Source organism: Thalia democratica, chromosome 1, assembly GCF_965202585.1.
Source record: "Thalia democratica chromosome 1, ktThaDemo2.hap1.1, whole genome shotgun sequence".
Taxonomy (NCBI): Eukaryota; Metazoa; Chordata; class Thaliacea; order Salpida; family Salpidae; genus Thalia; species Thalia democratica.
Genome location: NC_139165.1, coordinates 114,531,566 through 114,559,009, shown reverse-complemented (window position 1 = coordinate 114,559,009; position 27,444 = coordinate 114,531,566). Strand labels below are relative to the sequence as shown.

Sequence of the window (27,444 nt, the reverse complement as noted above, 5' to 3'; positions counted from 1 at the left end):
TTACAACAGCTGAATTTTTTTTGTTCAGGTTTTATAATTTTTACAAGTTATACAAAAGTAAATCATGCCATCATGCAAAAAGTTTATGATTATCAAATTAATAGAAAATTAAGAACTATTATTTAATGTATTATTGAACATGTTTTGCTACCCTTTATAATTTAAGATTTTATCCTCCCAAAAAAGTGGCAACCATTACATATTTGGTATGACAACAGGTCCATTTGTTGAAGTTTGGAAAAATTTATTTAAAATTCACTTAAATTATAAATAATATTCACAGTTTAAATGTTACTATTAAAAAATGTTGTTAAAAATTACTTGATAAGTGTAATATTTTCAACAATTAAAACATTGTTCTAGTATATTAAAAGTAAAAGTTAATGATGTCAACTTGCAAAAAAGTGTTATTTGAAAGTCATTATCCTAGGAGACTTGATTTTTTACAATGATTATAATTTAAAATACCATAAACTCCGTATATGATATTATAAGTGTAATATTGTTGTTCATCATTTGAATAATTTCAGTAATAAATAAGTATTAATAATTGACAATGGCGACACGCTAAAAAGTATTGTTTAGGGTATTTATTTAAAAACAAAATGTAAAACTCGAAAAAATTATGCTCAACATGTTAATTGTTACTAATAATTAAAAGTTTATGTAATTTGAAACTTAACTTTAGTTTGAATAAGTAAAAGTCAATAATGGCAACACGCAAAAAAGTATTGTTGAAAGTAATCATCCTGGGAGACTCAGGTGTGGGCAAGACCTCATTGATGAACCAGTTTGTCAACAAGAAGTTCTCATCGCAGTACAAAGCAACGATCGGTGCGGACTTTCTCACCAAGGAAGTCATGGTTGATGATAGGTTTGTTGAATTATTTAAAAGAAAAATTATTTATTAATTTATTATGTTTAATATTTTTTACATTCAGTTTTTTTATTTTCTCACCAAGGAAGCTATGGTTGATGATAGGTTTGTTGAATTATGTTTTAATATTTTATATATTATTTTACTGTATATTTTATATTTGTTATTTATTTTCTTATCAAGAAAGTTATGGTTGATAATAGGTTTATTGAATAATTTTAAAATATTTTATATATTATTTAACTGTATATTTTATATTTGTTATTTATTTTCTTATCAAGAAAGTCATGGTTGATGATAGGTTTGTTGAATTTTGTTTTAATTTTTTTTTTCAGTTATTTTGTTATGTGTTATGTTTTATACACTTAATTTTTTATTTTTTTTCACCCAAGATGGTATAGTTGATGATAGTTTTGTTCTAGAGTTAATTATTAAATTTTGATTTATTATTATATATGTGTTATATTTAATACATATAAATTATATAGTTCTCACTAAGGAAGACATACTAGATGTTTTGTTGAGTTAAATTGTTTTTTATTAGTTGTTCATATACTTGTTTAACTGTAATTGTTAAAACAGTGGGTTGGCTAAGGGTCAACCTTGATTTTTACAGGTTGAACTTAGTTTGTAGAGTCTTGTCAAAGGTAACAGATATTGCTTAGAAAATACTGTTGAGATATCAGCAATCGAAGTTGGTGAGCTCAATAGGTTTCTAATGAAAAACACCCAACCAAAAATTCAAAAACAAACTATTTTAATTAAAAATCTATTTACTCCTTCAGTTTACAACTTATCTTTTTCAAATTTTTACCCTAAGTCTATTACTTTTATTTAACTCAATTAAATGCTGGATTATTTTAATTTGAAAAAAGTATTAGTTTATAAAAATTTATTAAAAAAAACACTTTTTATTTTTTATCAAATGTTTTTGTTTTTAAAATTTTTTTGAGGTCTAACATTGAAAGTTTTAAATTGTTAAATGAATTTTTTAAAAGATTGAGGATACATAAAATAAATTATTGTAAAAAATAAGCAGTCATGTCTTTTAATTTTTAACAATTCTGTTAATTTGTTTAATTTCTTATTAAAATTTATGTATTGTTACTTCATCATTTTGTTTTTATTTTTAGGCAAAAAACTAAAGTTGTAAATGAGAATATATTTACAACTTGATGTTAAAATTTTCTAAATCAAATATAATCTTCTCTGACGCGAATAAATAAGAAGTTTTATTTGTGTTCGATAGATTAGTACATTACTTTGTAAATCTAAAAAGCTTTACCTAAAAATTAAACTATCACCAGTAAATCGTTTAATGGAAGTTTTTCTATGGATAGTTATAGTATTTTAATACTTATTTATTTAAAAAAAATCAAGCTAGTTGAAATTTTGTTTAAAAATCATGCTAATTTGAATTCATTGAAAAATCCTGCTAATTTGAAATCATTGAAAACTTATGCTAATTTGAAATCATTGAAAAATCATGCTAATTTGAAATCATTGAAAAATCATGCTAACTTGAATTCATTGAAAACTAATGCTAGTTTGATATCTTAGAAAAAATCATACTAACTTGAATTCATTGAAAACTCATGCTACTTTGAAATCTTAGAAAAAATCATATGAAAAGCTCAGGCTGACTGAGGCTTGTTAGGATATTTTCTTAAACTTTAGGCTAGTTTAATATACCTTTTCTAATTTAATGTGTTTTTAACAAGTCCTTTTGTTATTATTTAGGATTTTTAAGTATTTAAGTATTTTTGCATATTTTGAGTCTTATTTTTTCAATATTTTTTTAATCTTATTCTAACTCCAGCTATTTTGATTTCAATAGTTTTGTCTTTTTTGTTTCTACAAAACCTGACAAATTTCTATGATTAAGAAGTGTTTATTTTCATTTATGTTTGTTCCTACTTGAACAAATTAGCCACTAGTTATAAGTTTTATTGTTTATTTTTAAACATGCAACTTAAAAGTTCTCTAAAAGTAACCAACACAAGTTATAAAATACAAAAACAAATAACTATCATGAAAATTAAGTCATAAATTTGTTTTAGATAAAAAATTGCTTATTTAGTTTTTTTTTTATATTAGAAACCCATTAAATTTTTCAACTTGTATGTACTTATACATGGTTGATTATTTTTTCAAAGGCAAGTTGCAGTGCAAATTAGTAGCAAATTTTTAAACGTTCATTGTATTAGTCTTTTAATTTTCTTCCATTCTTAGTAACCATGCAAATTGGTAGTAAATCTTTTTATGATTATTTTAATAATATGTCTTTTAATTTTCTTCCATTCTTAGTAAGCATGCAAATTGGTAGTAAATCTTTTTATGATTATTTTAATAATATGTCTTTTATTTTTCTTGCGTTCTTAGTGACCTTGCATACTTAGAAATATTTTTGTATTTGTTTAAATTGTTTTTTATGGACTTGTCAAAATGCAAATTTTGGGATGTACTTATTTATATATGGATGTTTTTTTATTTAAAGTATTAGTTACTATGCAAGTTTTAATTAAATATTTTTCTTTTTTTTTATTTATATGTGTAGTAAATTAGTTTTATGTCATAGCTATTTTTTTACAAGATATTTACCAGGCAAAATTTGAAGTAATTTATTTATTATTTTTTTTGCAGACTTGTAACAATGCAAATTTGGGACACAGCCGGCCAAGAAAGGTTCCAATCTCTGGGTGTTGCTTTCTACAGGTTTGTAAAATTTTTATGGTTTTCTAAAATCAAATATTAGATATATTAAATTTTTCTTTAATGTTACTATATAGTTGAACTGATTTTTTTATAAAAGGCAGTGTGCTAGCATTGTTTTTTGTTCAAGACTCTACAACTATTTTTTCTATAAAAGGCAGTGTGCTAGCATTGTTTTTTGTTCAAGACTCTAGAACTATTTTTTTTTTCATAAACCTTTTATGCTTATCACTTTTACAATCAAACAAAATATATATAAAAAGTAAAGAAACATTTTTTTTTAGTCATAATTATTTTTAAGTGTTTTTTTTTTAAATCTACTTTCTACAAGTTGTTTGTGAATAAAAAATAACATTTCCTGAAAATCTGAAGTTAATTGATTAATTAATGATAGAAGATTGACTTTTAGTGAATTTTTCAAAATTTTTAGAAAAATGGCCTTGAAGATTTTTGATTCATATGATTGTATTTAGTTTTTTTACAAAACTAGTTATATCTCAAAAGTTGGTTGAATTTTTATTCTACAAAAAGTATTTTACAGTATAAAGTTTATTAAACCCTAAGCTTCCAAATAAGAGTCAATGTTAATTTTTCTGAAACAAAATGTTGGACCCCCCTATGCCCTTATAATTACATTCAATATAAATTTAAAAACCAGTCTTTTTACGCTCATTTTCACCTATATTGACCTTAATATGTAGTTAAATGTTCATTAAAACCTATCAAACCATCAGCACTTTTCAAGATAAACATTAAATAAATTAACTAACAGATTAACATCTAAATATTAAATTAAACTTATCAATTAAATACAGTTTGCTGTGCACAACACCATCAATTTTTAAGACCCTCACAACTGGGTAACTTGAGACTCCGTAGATCTGTTCTTAAATTTATTTGAGAACAGTGAAACGCCGTTAGTTGAAATAAAGTTTAAAGCACAAGAACATCTGTGGTACTTCTATACGATTATAATCCACTATTATAATAAACTGTAACTCACTGACAATCACATGAAATTTTACATTTCAATGTGTGAAACAGCTGTTTAAATTATAGTTTTTATATAGTTAAATAAATATTTAGCTCCAATTTAATTTGTCGAGCACTATCGATCAGAACTTTGTATAAAACCTTTAATATATATATATATATTTATTTATGAAATTTTACATTTCAATGTGTGAAACAGCTGTTTAAATTATAGTTTTTATATAGTTAAATAAATATTTAGCTCCAATTTAATTTGTCACTATCAATCAGAACTTTTTATAAAATTTTAATATATATATATATTTATTTTTGAAATTTTACATTTCAATGTGTGAAACAGCTGTTTAAATTATAGTTTTTATATAATTAAATAAATATTAAGCTCCAATTTGATTTGTCGAGCACTATCGATCAGAACTTTGTATAAAACCTTTAATATATATATATTTAATATATATATATATATATATTCATAAAAAACTTAGAAACTCGAAGTAACCTGGAAATACCTTGATTTTGAGAAATTTTGAAAAAAACAGAAAAACCTGAAAATATTTTAATAACTAAGTTCTTGTATATTGAATACTCTATTTCATACAATTTTATAATTTACTTTACTTATATATGGTGCAGAGTGCTGAGTGCTTGTTTACTACAATAAAACATCCCCATCAACTTTCAAGATAAATATTAAATAAATCAACTAATAGTTTAACATCTAAATACACAATTAGATACAGTTTGCAGTTACTAAAAACCTCATTTTGTTTATTTAATACTTATTTAACCTTATCAACAACCTTACCTACTTTCAATGTACAACTTTTTATATTTTATATTTTTATTCACAGGGTAGCAGACTGCTGCGTGCTTGTGAATAAACAATCCCAAAATAAATATTAAATAAATCGACTAATAGATCAACATCTAAATACTCACAATTAAACTTGTCAACAACGTCACCAACTTTCGAGGAATTATTATTATATAATACCATCAAAGTTATATAAATACATTTTTATTCAATTTATTTTTTTTTATTATTTCAACTAAATTATCAATTAGTTTGCCATTACTAAAAACCTCATTTTGTTTAATTAACACATTAAATATATATAAAGGGGTGCGGACTAGTGCTTGCTTGTGCATAATAAAACAACCCCATCAACTTTCAAGATACAAATTAAATAAATCAACTAATATATCAGCATCTTAATACTCACAATTAAACTTGTCAACAACCTCACCAGCTTTCAAGAAATTATTATTATATAACACTATCAAAGTTGTGTAAATACATTTTCATATTCATTATTTCAAAAATGAATACGGGTATATATGTAAATTTTAAATACAGAGGTGCGGACTGCTGCGTGCTTGTGTATAATAAAACAACCCCAAAACTTTCAAGATAAATATTAAACAAATTAAATAAATAATTAATTTTTTATAAATAATAATATATTAACATAAATAATATTCTATATTCACAGGGGTGCGGACTGCTGCGTGCTGGTGTACGACACGACGACATAACATTTAAAATACTAATTAATTATTTTGTTTTAAGGGGAATTGATTGCTTTGTACTTGTATGCAATACAACAGAGCATCTTAACATGAATATGGGTATAAATTAAATACAGAGGTGCGGACTGCTGCGTACTTGTGTACGACACGACGACATAACATTTAAAATACTAATTAATTATTTTGTTTTAAGGGGAATTGATTGCTTTGTACTTGTATGCAATACAACAGAGCATCTTAACATGAATATGGGTATAAATTAAATACAGGGGAGCCGACTGCTGCGTGCTGGTGTACGACACGACGACGCCGTCGACCTTCAAGACGCTGGACAACTGGCGCGACGAGTTCCTCATCCAGGCCTCGCCCCGCGACCCCGAAAACTTCCCCTTCGTCGTCATTGGCAACAAGACGGATCTGAGCGACACCCGGGCGGTGAGCAGGAAGCGAGCTGAGGGTGAGGAGAAAAAAATTATAATTTTTTGTTGTGTTTTTATTATTACTTAGGAGAAACAAATATTTACCTTTTTTCAACAATTTCGGTTTAAAAACCTTAAATTCGAGAAACTAAAAAAAAAAAACCTAGAATTCAAAAAATTTCGAAAAAAAACCTGGAATTTTAAATAATTTTTACATGTTAATAAGTAAAATTTGGATTTGATACAAAAAATTTATCATATGTATAACTTTTATTTTCATCATCAAAATTTTTCTCAACAAAAAACACATTTAAATTAGCTTTACAGTATCTTTTTAATGTTTTTATACTGTTTAACAAAGTTTTCAAACTTAACATTAACTAAAAATAAACTCAAAAATTAAATGAAAATAAAAATGTGTACTTTTAAAAACCTGGAGGAAATTTTAAAAACCTGGAGAAAATTGCCAAAAACATTTGGCAACCCTATATAAAGTATTTTTCTAGATTACTATTGTTTGTTTTGTTATTATTATTTATTACCAGGGTAGTTAGTTAGTGAAGGTTTGTATAAAAAAAGCAACAGCTAATTCAAAAAAAAAAAAACTACTACTTTTATTTATTTTTATATACAAGATTAAATATTTAGTAAAGTTTATAACAGAACATAACTTTATAGAAAAAGGACAGAAAGTGTGTATAGAAATTTATTATTAAATTACCTTATTACTTTTTACCTAGTGAAAACTTAAAATTAGCTACCAGTTATCATTATTTGTAATATTTCATCTAAAGATATAGTAGACAAAATAATACACATACATAGATCTAGTTCATTTTTAATTTATATTTGTGGTTATAAAAATTAATGTTAAAACATAGGTGATAAACTAATTACCAACTAAAAGCTCAACAAGTATAAATAAACTGCAGTTTAAATATTAAGTATTTAAACACTGGGGTAATAATTAAAGTGTTCATGTATTCATAATAGGATAATGTAAAACAAATCATGTGCAAAAAACTAAAGTTGTAAATGAAAATATATTTACAACTTGATGTTAAAATTTGCAAAATCAAACACAATCTTCTCTGACGCTAATAAGTAAGAAATTTTATTTGCGTTCGATAGATTATTACATCGTGCACCAAAAAGTTTAAACTATTATCGTTTATTTAACCAACCTAGCTCTCAAAAGTTGATGATATCTACAATGTCATTCAGTAGTTTATTTGTTATTTAGTTTTTGATTAGATAAAAAAAAACCAAAAACTACTATTTTATAGTAGTTTTACTACTTATTTATAGTAATATTCATATAAAAGTCCAAATTATTTGTTCATAATTTGTAACATCTTTCTACTTTATACTATTTTAAGTATGAGTTAAAACTCATGCTTTAAATACCAACAAAAACGAAATAAATTCCTATAACATTAAAAATTATAGTGATACCTTTATTTCTATCGCCTACTATTAAAATATTAATAGTTAATGAAAGTATTTTTATAAAATAATTTGTTCAAATAATACATATTTCTATCGCCATCTGTAAAATTATTAATTATTATTGATAATAAATAAATATTTGTTAAAAATAAATTAAAATCAATATATACTCAATCTCAGGTAAAGTTTTTAAACACATGTTTATAATTTAAGTGATTTTTAAATCTTACTACATGCCTGGTACTAATCCAAGAACTTAATTTGAATGCTCGGCCAAAACTTATAAATTAAACTGTGTACATTTGATTATGATTGCAATAAAATAAAAACTCATTCCATAAGTTGGTGTTGTCCAAAAAACAATACGTCATACTTCAAATGTTCTGCTGCGTTGAAAACACTAGATTATTAAATGGAGTTCAAGTGTTTTATTAGGTAAAACTTTTCAGGCTGGACTCTGTACTTCGAGCGGCTCTATAAAATAGTTAGTCAGGGTTGCCAAAAACCTGTAAAACCTAAAATTTTAAACAATATTTGCATGTTAAGTAATATAGTTTCGATTTGTCAAAAAATCCATCATATATATATTTTTTTTCATTAAAAAACACCTTTAAAACCTGGAAAAAATTTGGCGAAAACACTTGGTAGCCCTGAATGTACGTTTTAATAAAATAACAGATTAATTACATACCCACACGAATTTATTCATTAGATTTATCTATAGGTTGGTGCCAATCCAAGAACGGTACTCCAAACTTCAAATTCTAAATAAAATAAATACATACCTTGATAGTAGCATATTATATTCAACTTATATTATTTAAGATAATTAGTTAAACCTATTAATCATAATAAAAAAATATCAATTAATCATAATATGCAAAAACCAAATATCTACAGGCTGGTGCCGATCCAAGAACGGTACTTCGTACTTCAAATTCTAAATAAAATAAATACACCTTGATAGTAGCATATTATATTCAAATTATATTATTTAAGATAAGTATCAAACTTATCAATCATAGTAAAAAATTATCAACTAATTATTAATCATAATTTATTAAACCAAGTCTTCAGATTGGTGCCAATCCAAAAAATGTTCGGCGATACGAAATAAACAGTATATTTAAATAAATAACTTATATACTTTTTACTACAGGATGGTGCCATTCATAAAAATAATAAATTACACAGTATAATACAATTACTTAGGTATATACATAACAAGGTATAATATATACAATTGCTTATTTAACTATATATATATATATATACAGGCTGGTGCCAGTCCAAGAACGAGACGCCGTACTTCGAGTGCTCGGCGAAGGACAACGTCAACGTGGAGCAGGCGTTTCAGTCGATAGCCAAGCAGGCGTTGTTGCAAGAAGCCGACGTGGAACTGTACAACAACTTCCCGGACAAGATCGACCTTCAGGCAAACCAGCCCCAGCAAGGAGGCAAGGACTGCAGTTGCTAGGAAGGGGAATTACCCGAAAACGAGAACCTCTGCTTTCAAATTTTCAGAGGCTTCATCTTGTTTTCCTCTGTTGACGTTTAAAGAGGCTTTGTGGTTTTCTTTATTTTACAAAGAGGTTTTCTCCCCAACCTGATCCTTTCTATGTTAAATGGAGAAGTTTATCTTCCATCACATGATCTTCTCCTAACTCCATGGTTTTTCCAACAAATTGTTATTCAAAACAAGATTCTCGTTACCTTCTGCGACAAAAACTCTAAATTTTTCTACTACAGACAGTATAACAACTTGTATGTTTTTGTGTTTGTTGTTTATAAAGTCTTGCAAGTGTTTATTCAAATCGCGTAAACTTTTATTTGTAAACTGTAACTAAGTTGACTTAAAAAATCTTTTAAAAATTTACAATTGGTGTTATTCAACAGGTTTTTCATAATCTTTCTAAGCTTTATTAGAATAAAGTACACTTGAAATTTCTAATACTTTTTTTCATATTGTTTTGCAAGCATATCAATTAAAGCGTTTTGTATTTTAAAAAAGCTACTTTCTTGCAATGAACGAATTTTGCTTATTATCTGTGTGTTTCTGTTGATAAGCAATAAAAGAAAACTTGTGATTCCAAACAAAAAATTGTTTATTATTATATATAGTATTTAAAACATACAATAGCATTAAGTGATTTTATGTTCACTTAAATTATTTTTCTACTAACATAAAGTTTTCATTATTTTGTTTTGTTAAAGTCCTTATTTTAGTCTCAACATTTTTATGTTCAAAAAAAAATTTGCATTTATATACATGCATAAAATAAATGTTCTCTAAATAACAAAAGCAAACAAATATATATTTAATTTTCCTATGTTGATGTTGACCTATTGTATTCATTATTGCATCAAATATATATATACGTGTCATTTCTTTCAGTTTGTAGTTTAAGTTAGCCTGTGGAGCCCACGTATTGTGAAAATAATATATATATATATATATATGGTGAGATGCTGGCATACGAAATTCAAGTCAACGACGACAGACCGTTATTCGGAACAACTACTAGAAGGGTTAGTATAACTTATGTGTTATTTAAACATCACAAAATAAAGTATGAAGCACAATACTAATCACAAACAAAAAAAAAGATGAATAATAATAATAATCTATAGTGTATGCATATTGATATCATATATTTTGTTTACCTTTTTGGAACAACTATTAGAAGAATAAGTTTAACTTTTTAATGAAACAAAGAGTAAGATTTTTTTATGGAGTAAAGTTTCATATTTCTATTATCAAGCTTAACTAAAGTATTTTATGACACATTGTATGAAACTTAATAAATTTTAATAAAAAAATATAATTTATACAGGGTTGCCAAATAACCTGGAATCCCGGAAAAAACATGGAAATACCTGGTGTCTGACAATTTAGGCTGAAAAATCTGATATTTGTGAAATTTTGAAAAAATATTTTAGTTTTAAACAATTATCACTTAAAAATCTGGAATTTTAAACAATTTCTACATGTAAAGTAATTAAGTATCAATTTGACACAAACATTCTCTCAAATAGATAAAAAATTGTAATTCTCAATTTTTTATTATAAAACACATTTGAAGTAGCTTTAATATATATTTTCTATGTTTTTATACCAAGTAACAGTTTTTACTTTAAGCATAGTTCTATACTTAAAATAGCCCCAAAAACATGTACTTTCGAAAACTTGAAAGAAGTTTATAAAAAATTTTAACAATCCTGTTTATAATAAAATTGCAAAGTATGACATCTAGCATGTAATTTAAGGTACCCAGCATTGGTGTCATTTGTATTACATTCAGTTTGATTTAATGGTTAAACATAGTTCAAAATTTAGGTTGCTTTTAGAGTTGCTGTAGTGGAGTTTTTCAACACATAAATGAATTAAAGTTATAAAATACATATAATAAACTTAAAATCAGAAAATCATGTAGTTTGAAATATTGTATTGGTTACTTGAGTCCTTCTAATGGTTTTTATAAGCATTTTTATGTACTTGAATTTATTGAAAACGTTAACAATTTATATATTGCTTGTTGTTTTTTACTCTTATTTAGTAGTGAGATATTTACTTGTGCTAGCAATAGTTAACTTTGTTAATATGTAACTATGTAACATCAAGTTATAAAGTTTAGGAAATTAAAAAGTTTTGTTTCAAGTCAAAAATAGTAATTTTATTTTAATAAAAAGTCATGTTATCTAACCAGGGTTTTTTTTTAACTATAATTTAATTTTATAATCTCTTGTTTTCGTTTTAAATTTGATTATGATATATATTTTCTCTAGACTTAAAAACTCAACCTTGAAATAGTAATTTATTTATTTTAACAATAAAACTCTATTAATTACACACAATATGTTTATAAGCACTCATAATTGAATGTTTGAAAATTTCAGCTTTGAAAATTGAATTAAACAACTTAAATTACTGTACATAAAAATTCCTGTATGAGTTCAAAGAGTTTGTGCTAAGTTCTAGTATTAAATGTTACTTATTAAATAAATTAAAATGTTTTTTATATAGATTTAAAATTGGTTTTAAGAAAAACTAACTTTTAATTTAATACATATTGAATTTAAAGAGAAAATAAAATTCAAGGTCTTTTTAGGTTTTTAATATTATTTTCCAATTTATTTAATGGAAAAATGTAGGAGAGTTTTTATTTGTGATTACTCAATGCTAATTTAATTAAATCCAGGTAAAATGTAAGTATATATGTAGATTTATATTTTTAAATAAATTTTCAAATTAAATAGTTAAACATATTTTAAAGCTTAATTATCCCTATTTTCTTAACTTGTATTACAAAATTATAAGCCAAAATTAGAATTTTTAGTACTTCTTAAAAATATACTCTTTTTTTTTTGTATGTATTATTGGCTTACAGTATAACAACCTAAGAATTTATTTGTAGCTAAAAAGCGTATTATTACTCAAAAATATATTTAACTGTTTGTTTAAAATAAAAAGTAATTAGTTTTATCACAATTTTTTTTGTTATACCAAGTATTTTAGTTTTTTAGTTATTCAAATAGTGTTTAGTTCAAAGTATTAATTATGATTTTGTTAAATATTTTTAAATGTATCATTTTGCTTACTTAATGTTTTACCATATTATCAGTTTAAAACTAATTTTTTTTTCTGTTTTGTTCCAGTTAAATTAAATTACTTAAGAATTTTCACTGTTTACCAAAAAATCATAGTTTTCAATTTTATTTACGCATGTATAACACACAGAAAGTTGATATTTATTTATAATTTTTGAAATTTTGATGTCTTAAATAAATTTCAAAGATCACTGCAGGGTTGCCACTTTACCTGGAAAAACCTGAAATTTTAATATTTTTCTATGTTCAGTAGTAAAATTTGATTTGACACAAAAAATATATCATATAAATAAAATTTGTCATCATCAAACATTTTTTTTATTAAAAAACATATTTAAAGTAGCTTATAGTATTTTTTAATGTTTCTATACTATTTAACACAGTTTTTACCTTGAACTTAACTAAAAACTAAAAATAGACCCGATAATGTGTACTTTTGAAAACCTGGAAGAATTTCATTAAAAGTAACGAAAAATTATTCGAAAAACAAGTGGCACCCCGTAACTAAAAAGTGAAATTTTCAGCCGTATTCAGTTTAGTTGTTTTTTTTTTGAAGTTGGTCAAACATAAAACTTGAAACAGTGTTTTTACTTTAAATATAAAAATAAACAACTCTATGACTACAAGTCTTTTATCTGTTGCAATTAACTTTGCAATTTCATAACTAGTTAGCAACTATAAGTAAAAAATATACATAAATAGTTTAGCTTTGCAATTTGTTACTATTGAGAGCAAATATTACTTGATATTAAATGTTGTCATATATAAACTGAACATTTTAATATATGGTGATAAAATGAAGTATTTTGTATGATGTCGATAAACACATATCTTTCACAGATATTCCTTATGCTTTACGTAAAATAGGGTTAAACCCTAAAATTTAAATAAAAATCATTGGTGTAATACTTGTCATTACTACTTTATACGAGACCGCCTGACAAATCTTGTCTTAGGATTTATCTTAATTGACTCTTATATAAATGTAACTTACTATGCAAACAGTTTAGATTTTAACTTAGAAAGTACAACATAAAATATATTTACTATTCTCTGGAACAATAACATCTAGTGTAGTTTTCCCATCTTTAAAAACTAGACTTTATTTACACAATATCTAATTAATATGTATGTACTAATAAACTCATTAGTACATACATATAGTATGTTTATAATCTTGTATTAGGAATAGTAACATCTATTATGATTTGTTAAAAACTGATCAAATCTTAAACACACATTGTAGTAGTGCTACTTATCTTTGTTCTTTCCATACGGGATCACCTTGTAAATCAAGCATATATCTAGTGTGTCACACATGAGTGCATTTAAAACTTAGCACAACAAATATAATAAACTTTATACAGGATCACATAGTAAATCAAGCATATATCTAGTGTGTCACATTAGTACATATTAAAAGTTAGTACATGCACAACAAACGTAATATACTTTTTTTATTTAAAATTAAAAGTGCATGATGAAAAGTTTTAATTTTTTTGGTTTGTATATTAAAATATTTTAGGCAAAATTGTAGGCATTAATAATAACTTGGATGTTATTTATCTTAACCAAAAATTAGTATTTTTTACAAATAAATACATATTAAAAGAGTTTTGAATAAACTTTAACTTTATACAGGATCGCCTAACAAACTTAGTATCGGGAACAGCGACCTCTAGTGTTGTTTGTTTCACATTGGTCAGCGCTTTTTATTTCAACGACCGCCCCAATTTCCCCATCAATCTCTTCTTTTCACTGTGTATAGTGCTCGTATGCGGATCTCTAGCAGTATTAGTAAGTTTGTTTTATTTAATTAATATGTAATAGTTTATATTGTTTTATTTTATATACAAAATTGTACACTTTTCTTTCTGTATAGTGTTAGTATGTGGATCTCTGGCAGTATTAGTGAGTTTATTTAACTTAATTAAGATGTAATAGTTTATTTTATTTTATTTAATATACAAAATTGTACACTTTTCACTCTATATAGTGCTCGTATGTGGATCTCTGGCAGTATTAGTAAGTATTTTTTGTTTAATTAAGATGCTAAAATAGTTTATAGTATTTTATTTTATATACAAAATTGTACACTTTTTACTGTATAATTTTAGTATGTGGATCTCTAGCAGTATTAGTAAGTTTGTTTTGTTTATTTAAGATGTACTAGTCTATAATATTTTATTTTATTTACAAAATTGTACACTTTTCACTGTGTATAGTGCTCGTATGCGGATCTCTAGCAGTATTAGTAAGTTTGTTTTGTTTAATTAAGATGTAATAGTTTATTTTATTTTATATACAAAATTGTACATTTTTTACTTTGTATAGTTTTAGTATGTGGATCTCTAGCAGTATTAGTAAGTTTGTTTTGTTTGATTAAGATGTAATAGTTTATTTTATTTTATATACAAAATTGTACATTTTTTACTTTGTATAGTTTTAGTATGTGGATCTCTAGCAGTATTAGTAAGTTTGTTTTGTTTGATTAAGATGTAATAGATTTTATTATTTTATTTTATGTACAAAATTGTACATTTTCTTCACTGAGTGCAATGCTTGTATTAGCAGTATTAGTAAGTTTGCTTTACTTAATTAAATGTACTGTAATCAACTATTGTAATTAAATTATTTTATTAATTATGTACAATACTTGTTTGTTTAATTTTCAGTGTGGGTAGTTTTTGAATGTGGATGTTTGTTTTGTTTAAATAAGAATTAATAGTTTTTATTATTAAACTGATATACAAAATATTATTTTTTACTTTAATATGTTGGTCGGTAGTAATATTAGTAATAATATTTGATTTAAATATAACAATAAGTTAAATACTATTTCTCTAAGAAGTAGGCTTAACAAATAGATTAACTTTTAATAACATTCTAATTAAAAAAAAACTATTTAATTTTACATGGTATTTTAAATAGATATGGATATGTAATTAAATATAAAGATATAATAATTTCTACAAACATTTACATTTTATTATTTGACATAAAAATTTATTTTTGTGTGCTTTTTATGATATATAATTCCAGTTCATTAAAAACTTAAGTAGCAGGACTAATTTTTTGTTGCTTTTAATTTGATAACTAATTTATATATTGTGACTCATTTAAGTATTTAAAACATATCAGTTTACAATAATATCTTAACTTGATTTTACCCACTATATTTGGCTGTTTGATAGTACATTAAAGACTCATAGTGTCATAAACTATAATTCTGTAGAAAATATTTATAGTGTATATGTTTTAAAATTAATATTGTTCATTCATTTTACCAGGTAGTTCAGTTTATTTGAATACTTATTCTGATAATTCTCAGTCAGGTTTAAAGTAAGTATGTTATTGTCAAGGTTAAAAGTGAAACTAGTTCATCCATTAACCAGATATATATAAATCTTAACATATAGAAAAACTACTGTGAAATTAAATAAAAAATTGTTTTCTTTGTTTGCAATGTAAAGTTTGTGTAATTATATTTTTTGTTTTATTTGATAAATAAACCAATACATTTTTGTAATATTACAGTAGCTTTTGTAAAGTTTTCAATATAAGTGCAAGATGGTCTATTAAATAATGAATTTTGCAAGCTTTTTTGTCAGCCGAGCTTTAATCAATTTCATCATTGAAATCTTTGGAATTTTTCTTTGACACAGATACTTGTTGTATGCTTTATCAGCCTTTTGTAAATGCCAAATATTTAATGATGTGCATGCATAAATGTATTTTTAAATAGAATTTTTCCAATTATTTATAGAAGTTTTTTTTTTTATACAATCATAAAATTTGTTGTTTCAATGCCAAAAAAATATATTCGATTCAAAATCAGTTTTTTTCTCACAATATGATTTTAATTACTTTTTTCTAATAAAAATAATATATTTAACCTTAAACAACCCGGACTTTTTTGATAGATTTCAAAAAGTGCTTGTTTTTTTTCAAATGGTTTTAAGATTAAAAAGAGCCTCTAATGATTAATTTATACATTCGAACAAAGTTTTATGTTAAAAATTAAAGATTAAGTAGAAAAACGTTTATGATAAAAAAAATTGTAACAAGCTTTATAGGTAATTACAATCAAATTTTTGTAAAGTTAGTACAATTAAAATAAAAGTGAGATATAAATTAAGATTAATATGCATAAAATTTGAATAAATATATATATATATCAATTGAAAAAAAAAAAAATTGCAAAAATGTTAATCTTTGAAACTTGTTACAAAGCCTTATTGTTAAAGTCAATAAGTTTTTTCAGTAAAATGAAAAGCACTAACATGTTAAAACAAAACACACATTGTTGTTCATCTCTGTAAATAATTAAAAATAACAAAAAAAAGTTGTTAAAGTTATATTTAAGCTTCTATATAAAATTTTAACTTTTTTAATAGTAAAAAGAAGTAATAATTTAGTTTATTAAGTATAAAACTAATAAAAAAAAATTATTTGAATAATTTTTTTTTTGATCAAAAAGAAAAGTTTTGTATAACTATTTTTATACCTTTCTGTAGTTATAAATTATAAAAAGTAGTACAAAAATACTTGATAATTTTGTACATAATTCTATAACATCAAAAACTACTCCTATTACCTAAGGAAAAATTTAAAACCACATTTTTTATTTGTTCTATATCACTTTTAACAAGCACACATGGTTTTATAGACATAATTAATTAAACAATTTATACAACAAGTAATTTGATTATACTAGTTACAATGAATTTTTTCAAAATCAACTCCTGTTGTTGAAATTTTTATACAAATATTTTTTATAATCAAATAAAACTTTCAAATAAACACACATATAAATTTAACACACATTTAAAATACACATCTATTTAATTAACAATTAAAAAATTCACTTCAAAAAAACACACATGTTTTTACACTCCTATTGCATAGTATAAATTTTAAAAATACACATCTATTTAATTTACAATTTAAAAATTCATTTCAAATAAACACACATGTTTTTTATTATCATAAGTCATGATATTGTTACTTGAGTGCGTTGTGGTTAACATCATGTGATTTAAATTAGTTCGGAATTTACTAAATAGCAAATTTTTAAATGAACTTGAGCAACTCTCACAAAACGTGTTATGTTTAAATATGTCTATAGTTTGATATGTTTATTTTTTTAAAGATATCCTTAAAATTATGAGATTTACAAATAACTTTATGTTATAGCTATTTGTAAAGAAAAAGTAAAACGCATAATATAAAAAATGTGAAGTACAAAAGTTAAGATAATAAACTTGAGTGTGTTGTAGAAAAAAGTTATAAAAAGTACTTGGAAAAATAATTTAATGCTCACAAAAAGTTTAAAAGTTCAAAAAAAGTAAGTTTATAACAATTTGCCTATAAATTTGTTTTCAGTTTGCTAAAGAAATTAAACTTATATTATTAAATATGTATTCTAATGATTTTCTTTATAACAAGAACTATAAACACTTATATAGAATATGTACACATTTTAGATTGATCAAAAAAATTTTTTTTATGGGAAAAGTTGTTTTTAGGTTTTATTTGAAATTAGCTTGGTATTAAAAAATTTTAAATTTTAAACATGTGTAATTAAAACACATTTATAATATCAAAAAAAATAGTTTCGCAAAAAATATTTCAATAAATTGTAGATTTGATAATTTTTTAGGAAAATGTTTTTTTGTCGAATTGCAAATAGTTTGTGTTTGAGAACTTGAAACATATTTAAGTTACTACAAAACCACGTTTTTAAAAATAGAAATAGTTCAGTTTGGTAGATTAAAAGGTTATTTTCGTGAATGTGCACAAAATTGTAAGATTAAAAACAAAAGCTATAATTATTTAAGATATTTAATACAAAATTTAATACACATTTTAATACAAAATAAAACCAAAAATTAAAATTTTAAGAAAAGTTTCTCAAGTGGCTTAATGCATGTGATTTGAGAAAAGTTGTGGTTTTAATTTGTAATTTACATTGTTACAATTTTTCATTTGTTTTGTGTCTTATAATTAAATAGTTTCAGTGTTTTTTTTGAACCATCTAAAACATTTGTTCCCATTTTTTTTTTATAATCAGTTGTTTAAAAGTTTTTCACTGTTAAACTAAAATAACTAAATTTTTATCCCTTTATTAATGAATTTGTTTTTATAAAATTATCGAGTAAAAATAGAATTCAATTACTTAATTTATAATACTAAGAACATAAATATATATGCTAATCTTTAACTAGCTGGGTTTTGTGTTCAGGTCTTGTTATGTGATAAGAAAAAAATGTTTGTGGTTTTGTTTGCAACTACTATTGCACTCAAACAAATCAATGATTTGGTACATTTACCTTTTAAATAGTTTATTTTTTCTTTTGCTTTATTTTATACAATATTTAAAAGAAGTTTTTCAACTTTTAAAGTTTAATTGCTTAGTTGAAAAGCATTCAAGTTTAATCATTATAAATTATAATTGTGGTAATAGATAAAACATTTTTGTATTTTTTTGTTTTGATAATGAATACATTTTTATAAATATACTTTATATATTTCTATTGCAAACTGACATAATATATTTTAGTTTTTGTTGTTAACTCAAAATAGTTAAGCTTTGTATGCGATAACACTAATAAATTTATTAACTTAAATCAAATAGATATAAACACAAATTGGGTATTTCTATTAATTATCAAACTTAATAACTTCTGACAATTCGATGTTAAAACGTCGAAATCAATAAAAAGTAATAATTTTAGTAACATTTTACTTGTTAAATTTAGAACTTTGTTTATGTTTTCAAGTAAGTAAAGTTCTCAAGTCACCAAAATATATTTCAGACAGAATATTTTAGCATTTATAATTGATTCAAATATTTTGATCGATCATATACGTTATATTTTGAATAATGCATGAATTAGTGTGTGGCATTTATGGTCGAATATATGTATTTTTATAAATTTTTAATAAGTATTTATAATTTTTTATAGACTTTATGAATATTTAAGATTTTACATACAATTAAATCTCATAAAAAAAAATTATAAAATAAAGTATTTTGTAATCATAATATTTTATGACATAAATGTATGTTCAAAAACACTTAAAGAGAGTTTATGACATTATAAAAATCTTTGTTAAAATGTGTATAGTTTAATATTTACAGGTAGAAATATATTTTATGTAATTGTTATGGTAAACTTTGAAAATAAAACTAACAAATTGTCTGAATTTAAACTAAAACAATATAAGTTTTATCTTACTAAGCAGCTAGATAAAGAAAACCTGCTTTGACTAAATACGGTTTCAATTTTTCTAAATATTTATAGTAAATTGTAAATGTTTAAATAAACCTTTTGAAATGTGTGTATACTAAAAAGTATGTTCAGTTTAAAATAGTATAAATTTAGTGTCATTAACTAAATATATAAAAAATAATACCTGTTTTAAGTAAAAACAGTTTCAGTTATCTTTAACACTTCAAGTGCAGAGGTGTTTTATACATAACCATAAAATCAATTTTTTTTGATTTTTGTTCTTACTTTCAGTATTTGGTGTAAAATAGCTCATATTATGAAATTATTTAATATTGTAAATTATTTTGGTTGCTTATATTGTTATAGTTAAAGGTTAACATGTATTAAAAACTTCTTTTGTTTTGTTAAATTGTTTTAGGAAATTTATTTATTACATACTAAAGGTACAGGAAATACGAATTTAAACTTTTAAATCCGTTTTATAACTAAATTACTTTTCACAACTTATTAACTTATTTTATTTTAGTAAAACATTTTATTAGTTTTATATATCTTTTTAGTTATATCAAAATTCTAAAATATTTACATTAATTTATTTATATACTAAAAAAGTTTTATAAAGGTTCTTATATTGTATTAAAACTTGTTCAGGTGATTAAAACCATAATTTTTGGATTAATTTTAAAACAAGTTGTTTAAATAGACAATTTTTTTTTTGTATTTACTCATGAACTTATTTTAAATTTATAGTTTAACTAAATTAGTTATTTAAAATATGTTTTTAAAGCAAATGATTAGATGTTATTAAATTATATGAATTATTAGAAGTAAATAAAACTATAATTTTTGGATTATTTCAAAATAATATAAAAAACAAATTTTTATTTAACCATTAAGTTAATTTAATTTTATAATTTTACTTAGTAATTCAAAGTAAATGATTAGATGTTACTGAAACAATAAAACAATTGTTCAAATTACATGAAAAGTATACATGCAAAAATGTTACATCATACAATATCTATGTAAGCAGTTTTAGAAAAAATCACTTTGCTTGATAAGCTAAAATTACATAATTTTTAAACTTTATTGCAAATTCATATTACATAGTTGATTATTGCATCATATTTCACTTAAGTTTCATATAGTTTTGTTCTTTATTTTGATATTGAAGTAGTTTACTTTCAAGTTATTATATTCCATCCATTGAATTAATAATTTGAATTAGAGTTTAGTTAAATGTTGTTTTAAATGTTTACTTGTGTTTAAATAGATTGATATATATCAAGTTTTTATGTAAACAGAATTAATTTTTAAAATTTAGATTAATTAAAGCAATACTACAAAAAAAATAAAACTAGTAAATTCATCACTTATGTGTAGTCTTTAAACTACATAAAAAGTTTAAAAGCTGTATGAAACATTTAAACATTCATAGTCAAAACAAATTTTTTGTTTAACGGCAAAAACAAACAAAAGTTACATTGCAATTTGAGTAAACACAATAATTAAGTAAACAGTTTAAAAGTAGCTATATTGAAACATTTAAAATACGTAATAAAACACTAGGTTTGAAATTAGTTTCTCAAATAGATATTAAATAATAAGTTTCCTTAAGCCGCATGAAAGTTTACCAGTATTTTGTAGTTAAGTTAAACAGTAAACTACTAACAAATTTGTTTGTTTATTAACAGTTAAATTAATTTAATGAATTATTTATTTTTCAGTTCATATTTATAGACATTTGTATCAATTATGAACTATTACATAACATACTTGAATAAATTTAAGCAAAAAAAAATTAAACTCTATAAACTCCTTTGCTAAAAAACTGTTGTACAATTTTAGCTAGTGAAAGTTTTTCAAAGTAATCTTTAAAATACATCTTATTGCAAGTATTGAAGTAGTTAAGCACTAGTTGTTTAACGATTTTCTCAATTGGTTATTAAACTGTTGTTATCCTCAATGTAATATGAGTTTGCAATTGTGTAAGCTTATATAACAGTTATTGGCTTTTTAATCTGAATAAAACTTATACAAGTTAACAATCATGATCTAATTGTCTCAACTTTAAGTAAAAACAAAAATGAATTGTGCTAATTTAAGATGTTTATTTATTTTTTGCTAAACATATACTATTTTTACTGTTTTTTAAATTGAACATAAAATGAATAAAATAACATTGAAATAACATACGTTATATTAAAACAATTTTCAAGTTTAGAATTAAAATTTTATTTCATTTAAATTATAAACTTATCATAAATACTTCACATAAGTAATAGTAAGTCATATTTTATTGTTAGTAGTTTTGTTAATTTGTCACAAAAACTTACCATAAGTTATATTTAGTCATACTTGTAGTAAACAATAAGGTAATGACGTCATAGCATAGCGTGATGCATACGTAACACACTTTTGTTGTACTTACTTTTAATAATAACTATTAAGTCTTATTTAAAATGATATATACGTCAACTACTTTTAGTATTTTGTATGTACATGATACATTCGTGTTGTATTTATTTAAAATAATAACTTGATGTTATTTAGAAAAAAAAACTGCTACGTTATATACACGTAAGACACTTATTTTTTTAAAAACTTAATAAGAATTCCAATCATATTTATGATATTTAAAAAATAAGTACACGTGATATGTACTCGTCGTTAAGTTTATTTTTAGTATTTAAAAGATAATAAGTGCATCGCACAATTGTTGTGTTTATTTATAATATTTGTAACATTTGACAATTATTTTACATGTGACCTAAAATCAAGTGTTTGAAATTAAAATAAATTACTATCATTTTAAAATATGTTTCAATATTTTATGTACAGAATTAGCTCAATATTGTATTAAATTACACATTCTTAAGTCACAGTTTAATGAGTTTGAACTTTAGTAAAAAAATCAACTTAATTGCATTGTGACAAATCCTATTAGTTTTAAAAGTATTTCATAATAAAGGAGTAATTATTTAAAACACTTGTAAATATCAACTTGCTTTTTTCTTTGTATAATACGCATGACTTATTACATGTATTGTGGAAAAAATTAAGTCATCCAAGTCCATAACATCTGTTATTTTTACTATAAATAGCAGATTGCTGTATTTGAATTATCTATATTGATAACTGTGTTGATAAATTTATGTATTATGAAGGTTTGTGTTGCAATTATTGTCAAAAAAATTAAGTTAGAGCTATTGGTAATTTTTATTGATAATATTTTTATTTAACCAGTTTGTGCAAACTAATTTTGTGTTGAACTTGCAATAATAATAATAACTTGGTAAAATTTATATTTTATGATAATTGAAAATAAGTATTAACTACGATGAAGTTTATTAAGAATATAAGTAAAAGTAACAAGCAGTTAGATTGCAATAAACTTTCTTATTATTTGTTTTCCATGACTTAATTGTACCACATGACTTTAAGTGTGTTCATATGTTTGCTTTCTGTTTAAGTGTTTATATGTTATTCAAGTGTTTTTTCCAAGTTGTTTAACTTGAAGTTCTCAATACTGCTTTTACATGTGATTATGATAATTTGTATAGTATTAATTACTTCAATATTTGTACAATATAGATATTTTATTTTAATTGAAGTTTTATGTTTTGCTATTCTCACTTAAAATATAAAATATGTAAAATGCACATTTAAATCCATATATGAAATTGCACAAGTATGAAGAAAAAAATTCTCACTGATTATTAGTAACACGTTTAAACATGATCACTTGATACTTGTGTCATGTTTAAACAATTATTTTAAAATAAAACCTTGATTGTTTCAAGGGTTTAACTTTTAAGTTGTTTAAACGTACTTAAGTACCTTTTATTTAACTTATTTTAACTCTTTACTGTTTGTGTTGAACTTTTCTTATTCGTTTAAAGTTTCAATTGAAATAAAATAAATAATTTATGTATTAATACTTGAATATTTATATATTTGTTTGAAGTTCATACTTTTCATGTAAAAAACAACTAAATAAATTAAATCAGTTAATTCTTCAAGACCGCAACTATAAATTTATTCTTGGATGTTGGAGTTATCGTACATTTTAATATTTCTAAAATCAACTTGAGATTTTACAAATGAGAAAAATACAAGTATAATGATTAAATAGCGTATTATTGTAATTTTCTTTTATTCTCTATATTCTTCATATGTTGTTTCAAGATCATCAGTTTTAATAAATCTTATTCAAATGTCCATATAATTTTTACAAAAACATATATATCATTGAAATTGTTTATTATAATAGTACATATCTATTAGATCAGTGCTTCTGAACATTTTTCTAGTGGCGGAACCCTTTTCCAAAGTTCAACTTTTCCGCGGAACCCTTTTCCAAAGTTCAACTTTTCCGCGGAACCCTTAATTTAATTTTACATAAATGTTTAATATAATATTTACTCAAAACCAAAAGAATTTCAGTGAAAAACTAATTTTTTAGCAAAACTATATCATTGTCAGAAATCATACCAATTGTAATAGTATTAAGTCGAGTCAAACTCAAATTGCGCCAGAGGCAATAGGTATTTTATGATTCTATAATAAATAAACGAAAACAAACATGATTAATCGCAACGTCATAAAAATCATTCCTTGCATAATAAAAGCAAAATGAGAGCTACAAACAATAACGAAATGAATATGAACCTAATCGAATTCACAGATTACTGTAATAAACGGGTAAGATGCCTAACTAAAAATAAATAAAAAATATTTAGTGCGAAACTTTTATCAACAAGCATGTCAATGCGCAACTGGATTTTGGATAGACGGAGACAGGCAGATAAGGTTGGAGTCAGCATACAGTTCCTTTGCATTGTTTTAATGTTTGTTACATGCGAAAAGCCGGACTCGAAAAGATAAGTGTGGTGGTGATGGTAAAATAAATTTTATTGCACGTTTTGCTAAGACGGGGTACTCTGAAATTGCACATATTCAAAAATCTAGAAGCTCCTTCCCTTTGAAACTCAATTTTTAATTGCTATCTTCAGATAGTTGCAGCAATTCGTCTTTTGTATCTGTAGGAAGATTCACTTCTTCTGAAGCAATATCAAACATAAAAGGATTCAAAATCCATAAATTTCCGATGCGAACATCTTCAGGAAAATAATGTTGAAACTTTATAGACCAAAGATCAAAGTTGTTGTATATTACGTCAGAGAAGATGAATTCTATGAATTTTTCATGAGCCTCATCAAACGGGTGAAACATCGCAAAATTACCATTGCTAACCTTTTTCTTCCAAAAGTTTATTCTGTTTTAAAACAACTCAATCTTGTCTGTCATGACAAAAATGAAATTTTGCTTCCCTTGCATGCGTAAGTGCATTGCTGCTACATTGTTTGTTTTAGTGATAATACCAGTATTTTCATGACTTCAATAAAAATAGAAATTCAAAAGTTTGCAAAAATTTGCGTAACCAGGACACCTATTAATAATGAATACCCATTTAAAGTCCTACCGCTTGATACACACTAAGCAGTCAATAAATGCTATAATTATATATGTTTTCCATTTTGTGTGCTCCATTTTTTTTGAAGTTTTATGATTTATGTTTTTTTTTTCAAATACCTTTTTTAAATTTCGAAAGGCTTCGCGGAACCCTGAGAGGCGTCGCGGAACCCTAGGGTTCCGCGGAACCCCATTTCAGAAGCACTGTATTAGATCATCACAAATTTTATTATATTTGTTTAAAAGGTACATTAGTATAACTGAATGCATAAATGTTTTTACTATATGTTTATTGATAACTTATTAAAACAAAAATATAAAAGTAAAGATAAATTAGTATAAATAATTTTTTGTAAATATTTTTTTTATTGAATGCATATTTTATGATGGTTATGTTACTTTACAGATTCACTGGTATAGACAAGGAACTTTGGATCCGAAATTCCGAATAATGATATTTTACAATTGTGCTTGTGTTATACTATTGTGTATTTCTGCAAATCTATATATTTACAAGGTTTGTTAATTATTTGTTATAATATTGTGTATGAGTGCAAATCTATATATTTACAAGGTTTGTTAATTCTTTGTTATAATATTGTGTATGAGTGCAAATTTATATATTTATAAGGTTTTATTATTAATTATTTGTTATACTATTATGTATATGTGCAAATCTATATATTTATAAGGTTTGTTAATTATTTGTTATAATATTGTGTATGAGTGCAAATTTATATACTTATAAGGTTTGCTTTGTTATTTAAAATACCATTATGTATTTCTGCAAATTTATATATTTATAAGGTTTGTTTTATAAATTATTTGTTATATTATTGTGTATATGTGCAAGTTTATATATTTATAAGGTTTCATTATTAATTATTTGTTATACTATTATGTTTAAGTGCAAATTTATAAGTTTTGTTTTAATATTTGTTTTATTGTTATGTATTTCTGCAAATTTATGTATTTACAAGGTTTGTTTATCTATTTTATATGTTTTCTTATTAATTGTATGTTTTAAAATAAGGTTTTCAAATTATTCTTAATAAACATAACCAAAATTCTAAGTTTACAATTGTAATTGCTTTATTTATTTATTTTTATTATATTTAAACAGGTCATACACGAAAATCCACAACCAAATCCTGAACCAAATATAATAACAACAACTGCAAGTAGTATAACTACTACAACAAAAAATAACACGATATTTAATATATTTAATGTCACTATGAAGACATGAATATTTATATAAATAATATAACTTTTCTAATGATTTATTAAACTTGTATTGCTGCTAAATTTTACATGTGTCTGTTCTTTAACGTTTAGAAATATTCTATTTTCCAAGCATTTAATTCTATTATAAACATTGTATTCTAGAAAATAAGTTCGATAACTTTAAGTGTATTTAAAACTAAAAACTTAGCATTCTTTATTTATATAGAAAATATACAATTTTAATTGAAAATTTTAAATGAAGAGTTAAAATTAATTTTTATGGTTGTCGATCAAAATACACAAAACTTGATTAATTTTTAACGTAAATTTCCAATTTATATTTTGAAAATTACCTTGTATTTGCAGTTTAATTTATTTCCTCTTTTTTTTAGATTTTGTTCATAGCAATATTTATATATCACTGTCATTCTTTATATACATAACAGTTGTGTCTTTGTGTATTTGAAATTTATACTTTCTTATTAAATATGCTTAAGTTATGGTGAAATACGGTATTTGACAAATGAAAATTCTTGAATTAATTTTATACAAGCTTACTTTTTTACTTCTAAAATATCCATTCCACAAATTTTGGTGTTATTTTTATTTCTGATTTTTCATATATTTATATACAGCGTGTCTTCATTCTAAATATAAACATAAAAGTTTAATTATTTTACTTTTTGCAAAACAATTTACTGTATTTTATTTTATTATTGAACATACAAAATATTTTACCGCTTTTTCTTTTTGAATATTGAAATACATTACTATTTTTGATACACTTTTTGTTTAGTGGTTGTTAAATGGATATTTAATTTTGCATTTCTGTTTTTTTATTTTTGCTATAAATAAGAAACAATTTATAATAATGTTGGATTAAAGTATTTGATTGTTTTCAATGTGTTGATATTTATAT

The 27,444-nt window shown here is 23.5% G+C and overlaps 2 protein-coding genes across 2 annotated transcripts; both read left to right on the top strand.

Annotated features, from left to right (window-relative positions):
• Positions 1-692: 692 nt before the first annotated feature.
• Positions 693-10,375, top strand: LOC145843773 (ras-related protein rab7-like). The gene is made up of 4 exons (XM_082951000.1): positions 693-874; positions 3,521-3,592; positions 6,382-6,569; positions 9,258-10,375. The coding sequence occupies exons 1-4, from the start codon at positions 711-713 to the stop codon at positions 9,455-9,457; spliced, it is 624 nt and encodes a 207-aa protein (XP_082807126.1). The 5' UTR covers positions 693-710; the 3' UTR covers positions 9,458-10,375.
• LOC145843782 (transmembrane protein 243-like) lies at positions 10,374-26,649 on the top strand. Its single transcript, XM_082951011.1, has 4 exons — positions 10,374-10,509; positions 14,230-14,385; positions 25,705-25,815; positions 26,422-26,649. The coding sequence occupies exons 1-4, from the start codon at positions 10,447-10,449 to the stop codon at positions 26,545-26,547; spliced, it is 456 nt and encodes a 151-aa protein (XP_082807137.1). The 5' UTR covers positions 10,374-10,446; the 3' UTR covers positions 26,548-26,649.
• Positions 26,650-27,444: the final 795 nt, after the last annotated feature.